This window comes from Calliphora vicina, chromosome 4 (assembly GCF_958450345.1).
Source record: "Calliphora vicina chromosome 4, idCalVici1.1, whole genome shotgun sequence".
In the NCBI taxonomy this organism is placed as follows: Eukaryota; Metazoa; Arthropoda; class Insecta; order Diptera; family Calliphoridae; genus Calliphora; species Calliphora vicina.
Window position 1 is genome coordinate 41,771,289 of NC_088783.1, and position 10,023 is coordinate 41,781,311.

Genomic DNA, 10,023 nt, shown 5'->3' on the forward strand with positions numbered 1-10,023 from the left:
GATGTTGCATTAGCGACATTTTTTTACACTAGATGGCACTCCAACTATCAACAATGTTGCCAATTTTTCTAGATAATTAAACAAATAGGGTTTCACAACAACTAATTTTAAGTAATATTTAATTTTAAATTCTTCAATAGATTTTTTATGAAATAAATGGCTTGTTTCTGAAACTCTTTTGTATTAGCAGTTAAATTAAATCGATTGAAACAAATTAAGATCCTGGTACCCTACGTCTTTACAAGCCATCAATTTGTTTGCTGAAATGGCAAACCCGTTTTTTTTAATATTGATTTGGGTGGTCTTCAAAGCAACCAGTCCCAGTCCCATAATAAGAATTTCACGGTTTCAGTGTGTGTTTGTGTTTGACGTTATCCAGATGAGCGGGAGTATGCAGTTGAAAATTTTTTTTACTTCTACAAATGTTAGCATACAACTCTGTTATTGAAATGCAACACTGTGCATAGGAAAATAAAATTCTCAATCAAGGTGTATTTTTGCTTGCAGAAATTGTGAATTATCTCTAAAAGCAATTGTTTAAATTTAATATTTTTTTTAAAATTATGACTACAAAGGCCGTTGAAGTGGTGATAATGGGAGAGGTGTCAACGTTGGCGTCATTGGGAACAAATCAAGATCCCCGCAACAGTTTATATTTTTATAATTTTTTTTCTGTTACTATTCATATTTTCTGTATTGCCGGCCTTCGGCCAATCGAAGGGACTTCAAACTCTGGGGTGTATCGATCACCGCCTTCGCTAAAATCACTTTTTCTGTATATCAAAATTTTCTGAAATACTGTCATATAAATTCAAAAAGGAATTTTTGGTTCACAATATTAATAAACAGTTCCATATTATATATCATATTAAAGGTATTTTGAAGCACTATTCAATGATACCCATAATGATCAGATTATTTACCAAATACATGAGAAATTTACTATTATATATACTGACTTTAAATGCCTATAACTCGTAAACTAAAAGAGAGCAGGCAAAAATGTTAACATTTTTGTACTTATAATTATGAGAGCTATAAACACCAAAACAAAATATTAAAATGCAAGCTGTTTCGATGATCTTGATTTATGCCTATCTAAATTTAACGGTACTGGATAATGATGGTTTAAAAAGCCTCTCAAAATTTTTCGATTTTGTTGCCATGTGTAACAATTCGTCTTTAACCCTAAAATGGTTATATAAAAAGTGTGTGAGAATTCATATTATTAATTTATTTAGCTTTTTAACAATAGTTTAAATGCAAAATTCAATTAAATATGTAAATTATAATACATATTATGAAATCAACATAATTTCTACACCGAAAAAAGTTTCAACATCAATATTATGATTTGATTTCAATGAAACTTTAGAGTAATAATACAACATTTCGCATTTTCCGCAATTTTCCATGATTTACACTAAGAACTTTTTATTGTTTGATTTGGAAAGCCATAATAATTAATAATTTCAAAATTTCATACAAAAAATTGATTTTTCCGACTTTTTCGGAGGGATTTTCCGAAATTTTACAGAAATTGGCCCAGCCGTTCTCATTTATGAATTACTATACATTTTTACACCATTTTTATATACATATATAGATTTTTTAAATATTAAGAATTATTTCATTTTGATGTTTTCAAATTAAAGGCTTGAAAAATATAATTTCAACTACATTTATATTTTTATGTTGTTGAAAAATGTTTGAAATTTTCCTTGGAAAATTTTTTATTTATTTTTATGATTTTCAACTACAAAATAAGAAAATATGCGGGAAATTTATTAAATTTGTTTAAGGGGACGATAGATATGCTTAATGTGTATGGATATTTTATTATGTTTAATGATATTTTTTAGGTTTCAGATATTGTTGATTCATCTTAAAATATTGGCAAATATGTGGCTATTATGCAAATAGTTTTAAATTAATTCATTAGATAATGTAATTGTAGTGCAATTTATTATAAAATATTAAATTTAAGCAAAAATATCCGACATGAACAATTTTATATATTCGACCAATCGACTTTTTGGTAGGAAAAACAATCGATTGTTTTCACAAAAGTCGAAAAAAGTCGAATAGTCGATAAAAGTCGAAAAGTAGATTGTTAAAAAAATATTTAATTGCAACATTATACTAAACTAAATAAATGTTTATAAAATAAATTTTTTTCTACACAAAATTCTTCCAACGTTCTTCTATAAAAACTAAAACATATCGTATATATGTACTCCGATTGCAGAAAATTTTGGGAATGAGTTTAATAACAAACATGTCAAATTAGTAATGTAAATTTATTTACTATTTTATAAATTGAAATCTAACTATTATCGCCTTAATACATTTCATTTTTATTGTTAACATTACAAAAGACGCATGAATAAATGTATAAACCATGTATTTTTTGCAAGAAATGGTAAAAAGCCGATAAGTCGATTTAACTAAAAAGTCGACCTTTTAAAAAGCAAAAAAAGTCGAATGGTCGAAAAGTCGACTTTTTGTTTCAACATAAGAACATATTCATATTCTGAATGAAAAAGTTTGGGAAAAAGTCATGTTCGATTAATAATATTTATTACAAAATTCATTCCAATTATTAATTTCTTTTTTCTGTGTAGGTTTAGTATTGGTATATTTATCGTAAATATAGTTCACATAAAAAAATATGTAGCTCTCTACGTTTTTTTAATATAACGGTATGTCTTCGTAACCTTTTCACATTTTGGTCGTGATTACACTACTACATAATTTTCATTTCTTTTTTGTTTTTATTTTCTGCAAAAAAAAAATAATTCGCGCACTGAACATATTTCTCAACAAATAAAATTGAGACGACAAATATTTTCGGTGGAACTTTTCCATTTCGTAGCTGATAAAATAAGTTAAAAAGTAATATTTATAAACAATTTAAATAAAAAAATTGTGAAAACAAGTTAAAAAAGTGAAAAGAAATAGTTGGGATTAAAATATAAATCTGTTCAAAGACAAGAAATTGCAGCAAAAAAAGCACTTAAGTGGATCAGAGTCGTAAAAATTTAGTAGAAAAAAAACGGACACGCAACCAAAAGACGAACAACGATTCTGGCTGGCTGCCGTTGGTAATAATAAAGGTATTGGTTACTATATAATGGAAGGAGGTGGTGGCGAGGAAGATAAACAATTGATAGAAGTGTCTAAATCAGCCGTTAAAGAGGGAGACGAATGGTGAGAAAAACACACAAGGAAGACCTTGAAAATATAACAATAAACAACAATAAGAACATAAAATAGAAATTAAAAAAGAAGTAAGAAAGAAGAGAAATTTTAAAAAATAAAAACAAAATAAATATAAGTGATAAAAAATAAGAGAAATAAAAGAATACTGGTGCGGAATAAACAAATAAAAAACAGAGTGTAAGAAAAATAACAAAAAAGAAAATAACAAAAATTAAAATTTATGAGTTAAGGGGTCAAAGTGGTGAATAGATAGGAAAAAGCGCAAATAATGACGACTATGCCAACACAAACTTTAGTGCAACCCATTAAAATTGCAGTTAAAAACATGGCTAATACGCAAAATACAACGCCCGCCCCTACGTCCCCTACCATTGTATCAACACCAATTACTTCACCCTCGGAAACAGATACAGCATCAACGGTTGTAAATGGCCGCGAAGCTCGCAATTTAGCAGAAAAACACCGTAGAGATAAATTAAATGCCAGCATTGGAGAATTGGCTAAACTTGTACCACATGCAGCCGATTCACCAAGACGTCTAGACAAAACGACTATTTTGAGACTTACCACCCATGGTCTGCGATTGCAGTATGTATTTGGAAAGTCTGCAGCACGTCGCAGAACTCTACATAAAGGCGATAATCATGTAATGACAAACACCCTGCTACATCTGCTCGACAGTTTCTTTATAACACTCACCTGTCACGGACAGATAGTGTTGATATCATCTAGTGTAGAACATTTGTTGGGTCACTGTCAATCCGATTTATATGGTCAAAATCTTCTACAAATAACACACCCAGAAGATCAAGAAATGTTACGACAAGAATTGATACCAAGTGATATTGAATCATTGTTTGTTGATTATCACAATTCTACAAAAAACTCATCATCCTCGCCAAACTTCTCACAAGAACAACATTGTTCATACAACACATCTCATACCCCCCACCAACCCAATGAAGATGACCATAATCACCATCATTTGGAAAATGATGAAAACTATTTAGCCGAAATCGATGAAAAATTGAGAGCGGATAAACGCTGTTTCACCGTACGCTTAGCTCGAGCCTCCACTCGTTCTGAATCGAAGAAAATTTATGAAATTGTCAAAATAGATGGATGTTTTCGCCGTAGTGATTTTTCGGCACTAGCCACCGGCTCGTGTAGTTATCCTATAGTTTCTCAACTAATAAGACGATCTCGAAATAATTCGTCGTCTTCAACGTGTGGTGGCGTTAATAATAACGGCATGAGTGCCGGGGGAGTGTTCATACCTCATCTTATGCAACATGATGCCATTGCCCAGGCTGCTTTACACGGTGTCAGCGGCAATGATATCGTTCTGGTAGCAATGGCGCGTATTATAAGACCACCAAAAATACTGAATTACTCCTTGGAAGCAAATCGTTTAGAGTATAAAACACGACATTTAATCGATGGTCGTATTATCGATTGTGATAATCGTATTGGTTTGGTAGCTGGTTATTTAAAGGAGGAGGTAAGTTACAAGAAACTTGGGAAGAAATATTTGTCTTCATCTTTACATAGCCTTCATCATATTATTAAAATTGTACATAATAGACCTGTCCTAAAATTAAGTGAAGCTAAATTTTAGACCAATTAGATAACGAGAATCCTTGCCGGAAATCGATTTTACAATTGGTGCCAAATCGATTAGTACAATTGGTGCCAAATATTTACATCAGTTAGTTTTAGATACTGTAGAAGAAAATTTAACCCATCCTAACAATTTTTAAGGACAGGCCAAATGTATACAAATAAGTTAACATACCAAATATCCACAAAATTAATATCTAACTAATAAAATAAACGTGTTCTGGTCCTAGATGAATGAATATGTTTCACGTTCTCAGTCAAATCGATAAAAAATTACCAGTAAATTAGACTGTTATAAAAACGACCTTTATTTATTCGCCAAAATAAATTTTATTTAAAATTACTTTTTAATACATATCGATGGCTTAATATAAAAAAGGCGTAACTCAATTTTTTTCCAAATAGCTTTTTTTGTTTATTGCCTCAAAATTTCAGGGGGATATAATTGCAAATAACAGATTTATAACGTTTTAAAAAAAGCCCAAAGTTAAGTCTAAGAATTTTTGAAAGAAAAAGCCCTAACTATATACATAATTAAGCATACAAATATTTTGTGTGTTTCGATCAGTTCACTTTGTTTTTTTGTGTAAAAATATTGTTGGAGAGAGAAACGTTTTTACTTTACATTAAAAATTAAATAATATAATAAAAAATCGAGTTACGCCTTTTTTATATTAAGCCATCGATATGTAATTATTTTTTGAGTTTTATTTATTTCTCGGAAAATATGTAATATTTTCTTTTGGAGTTTTTTTGCTTAGAAAAAAACAGTTATTTTTTTAGTTTTGGTCTGAAAACAAAAGTTATGTACATATTTGTTAAATTAAATTATTTGTAATAAATTATAAATATGAAACTTTTATTTTTCGACAAAAAAAAATAACTTATCAAAATAAAAAAATAACTACTCAAGAAATAACTGTTAGTTTTTTCTAAAACGTTGGTTATTGGTTAAAGTCCTTCAAAATTTATTCGAGGATTAACTTAACAGCTTGTTAAGCTTCGTTTAACTAATAAAAAAATAGCTCTTTGTAATCCAGATACAGATAAAAAATTGGTCAAATATCGTGGGCAGATTTTCCCGAATTTCAATAGTATCAGAATCAGGTGAAGGATATACAAATAACTTTGCAAAAAATTAAACGCTAATTTCACAAGAAAATGTAAAATTGACGGCAATCTTTAATATACATACATATATAAAATCAATCCCATTTAAATTGATTAAAATTATTTTTTTTTATAATTAATTTATCTTCGATTTTTGTTTGTAATATTTTCAGGTTCGTAATTTAAGTCCGTTTTCGTTTATGCATCAAGACGATGTTCGCTGGGTTATTGTGGCCTTACGACAAATGTACGATTGTAACAGCGACTATGGTGAAAGTTGCTATCGCCTATTGTCGCGAAATGGTAATTTTATTTACTTAAACACCAAAGGCTATTTGGAAATCGATAAAGGCACTAATAAAGTACATTCCTTTGTTTGCGTCAACACATTGCTAGACGAGGAAGAAGGCAAGCAAAAGGTTCAAGAAATGAAGAATAAGTTTTCGATTATTATAAATGCTAAAGTACCAACAAATACAATGCAAGATGTTCCAGCATCACAAAATCCACAGCAGCTGGAAAGAATTGTGCTGTATTTAATAGAAAATTTACAAAAACGACAAAACAACGCCTGTGTGGTAGATGAAATACATTCGGAAGATGATGTTAAACGACATACCACAACACCACCACTGGCGTTGGTGCCGCCCGAACCGGCATCAGTAAAAAATTCTATTTCCAAATCTGTAAGTGTTGTAATTGCAACAGCAGCTAAAAGTTTTGCAGTACAAACTAATACCAATAACCTTAATAATACTAATACAAATAACATCAATAATGAGACTACAGATGAGTTAACGAAAATAACTGAACAAAAATTCAATACCTCAACACAAACGACGTGTACACAAAATGAACCAGTTCTACAACGTCCCAGTGTATTACAAATGCGAGATAAATCGTGTCAGGATACAACATTTGGTTTATATTCTTCGTCGCCGTCGTCGTCGTCGTTGCCGTCATCGACATCTAATTTAAATTCACCTGACAACTTTGTTGATAACAATGCTCAGCATGTATCCGTTCTTAAGCGCATACGTGTGGATACTTCAGCGACGCAGGCCTTTAAAGATGATGAATATCATTCACCGCAACCAGCCAAACGTACATTAAGTAATTCTTCCACCACCTCCTCCTCGTCATCATTAACTTCACCCACAACAAATTCATGCTTATTATCACCCAACGAAAGAAATGATAATGAGGCTGACATTCATGATTTCATTTCGTCATCTCTACGTCATGTCGGAGAGTCATTAAATTGTATTGATGCTCAAACGTCTAATTTACGTCAACATTGTTCCAGTCTACCCACTTGTCTGGATAATAAATTGGATGCCATTATCATAGAACAGAAAAAACAAAGTGAGTTTTTAGATAATATTAAAAATGAATATGAGGTTTACAAAGAACAACAATATCCCAACAATTCACCGAAATATACGCAAAATCGACAAGGTCAAAAACAAATTCACAATCAACAACAACAACAACTTTCTTCGCCAGATATACTTTAGTAAGGACTCAGTTTGATTGACTATATGTATCTGTTTGTTTGTTTGTTCATGTAAGTAAATTAAAATAAATACTTACTATTGTTATAATTATATTAAGTACCTACCTATCTATATGTATGTATGTAAGTATGTATTTATTATCTAAGCTATTAATTTTTTGTTCATATGGTTGAAAGTCCATATAATGGAATGGTATTGAAATTCTAAGTATGCAAGAACAAATTATTGTAATTTTTTTTTATTTTCTTTAACTATATTCTATGTATGTATGTATATTATATGTATTAAATCTGTAATTACTTACAATTATACTTGATAATTTCACTTTGTATTCCTTAAATAATTCTACGAAAAAATATCCTTTCTAATTTCTTATTTTAATTTTACTAATTTATTTTTGAAAAAAAAAAAACAATATTGATGCATGATTAATTACATATGGTGAGAAGTAATTACATAAAAGTTAAACCCCATTATGATTGGTTTGTGTGAAAAGTTTAAATTGGTATCAATCAATATACGAGACATTTGTTGTTTTATCAATGTTTAAAGGCTACCACCAATTACCAAATGTACCTAAATATATGCATAGCATCAATAAATATAAATTTCCCAGTAAATGTGATTGCAAATCAGTGACTTAAAATAATAATAATATAAAGGAAATTTTTTTAAAAGCTTTTATTTAGTTGGTCAAAAATTGTCATGAAGCATACCGAAATAACGCGTCGAAAACGTTGAACTATTGGAAAATCTAATTTTGAAAATGCGTTGGTGAAGTTGGCTGCATAATATGAAGAAATTGTCGTTATTTAAGCTTTGTCTGTTTTAATACAATAAAAAAACTTTGTACATACAAACTAAATTGGTAAACAACATATTTGTCATTATTGACAAAACGTTGACAGATATGCTACTTTAGCATTAACATTGGACTGCAGAAAACGTTCGACGCTTTTCGAAAAATTTGTAAAGCTTTTTAAAAATCATAATGAAATTTAAATATTTATATTCAGAATATAAATATCACTAATAGCGAGATACATGTATGTATGCACACATTTTTTTTTGGGAAAAATTAGTTATGTGCGCATTTCGTTCAAATGACCGTACAACTCTAGGACGAACTATAATATATTGGCCGCAAAGGCTTGTAATCAATTGAATTCTTAAAGAAATAAAAAAAATAAATGTTTTAAAAATATGTTTTATTTTTCATTTATTTCTAAAATAATGATTACTAAGTAATTAGCAGCAATTTTTCTCTTAACCAAACTGCGGTGCTGCGCATCTTTCTTTGAAAAATAAAAAAAAAACATATTTTGATTGTCAGTAAACTTCACACAGCACAAATGTCTCCATCTATACACACTTACTTTCATGTAATACGAGTATGTTCGATTTTTATAAAATTTATCTCAATTTAAAAATAGACTCTAATCATAATAAATGTACTAATTAATACATTGTAGCTCGAAAACTAGTTTAATTTAATAATCAATTAATAATAAACAGACCAATAATAATACATACATACTAATATTGTATTAGTTAATCTTGATTGAATTAATATTTTAAACTGTCCTTTTCATTAGAATAGTTTTCCTAAAAAAATAAAAAAAATCTGCCTTAAAAGAAAACAATTAAATGTAGTAATTGATTTGTATATTTTTATGTTTTTGTGTAGTTATAATTTAATAAATTATATAATTAGGCCAAATTTATATTTTCGTTGCTAATTATATACATAATATATTTTCCTTTACTACTAGTAGTCAATCTTTCTTAGAAAAAACATTTATATAAAAAATTATAAAAAAACATGTTCAATTAACACGTTAAAAAAAATTCTTACTGTAATTGTATTGAATATATTAAAAGAAAAAAATATGTTAATTTATATCTCCATTCACTTGTATATGAAAAATTGTATAAAATATGTACTATACAATTTATAATCGTATATACAAACGTACATATGTATGTATATAAAACATATTTTGCATATACATATGTAACTATTTATTAAATATAGCATTAATTTACACAAAAAAAAAATGTTTTTAAAACATATAATTTTTTAACAACTGTGAAGGCATCGGAGAGGATTGCTCTTTTTATTTTAATTTTTGTTTGTTTTGTTTTTGTATGTAAATGTATAGTTAGTACATAATTAATATATCTATATAAAATAAATAGTAATAAAGTTTTTACTTTAATAAAATAAAAATAAATTTAATATAATTCATTACGTTCTGTGTCTATATAATACATACAAATTTAAAGTTATACTTTGAATAATAAGAAAATATCAATAAAATATGAGTTTAAATTTATTTATGGAAAATAAGAGTCTTTAAAACTGGCTTACTGTTATAGAACACAACATCAAAAACATGGTAAGTCAATTTATTAAATTTACATATGAATAATCCAATATATTAGGTTACTACAATTAGTATTATAAACTCTTGAACATTTTAATTATGAAACCGAAAAAAAAATTCGAATTGGTCCAGTAGTTTTGAAGTTATAAGCAATTAAAAGAATCCCG

General features: G+C 28.4%; 1 protein-coding gene across 1 annotated transcript; it reads left to right on the top strand.

Annotated features, from left to right (window-relative positions):
- Positions 1 to 2,821: 2,821 nt before the first annotated feature.
- Met (Methoprene-tolerant) lies at positions 2,822 to 9,819 on the top strand. The gene is made up of 2 exons (XM_065507829.1): positions 2,822 to 4,723; positions 6,126 to 9,819. The coding sequence occupies exons 1-2, from the start codon at positions 3,491 to 3,493 to the stop codon at positions 7,467 to 7,469; spliced, it is 2,577 nt and encodes an 858-aa protein (XP_065363901.1). The 5' UTR covers positions 2,822 to 3,490; the 3' UTR covers positions 7,470 to 9,819.
- The last annotated feature ends 204 nt before the right edge of the window (positions 9,820 to 10,023 follow it).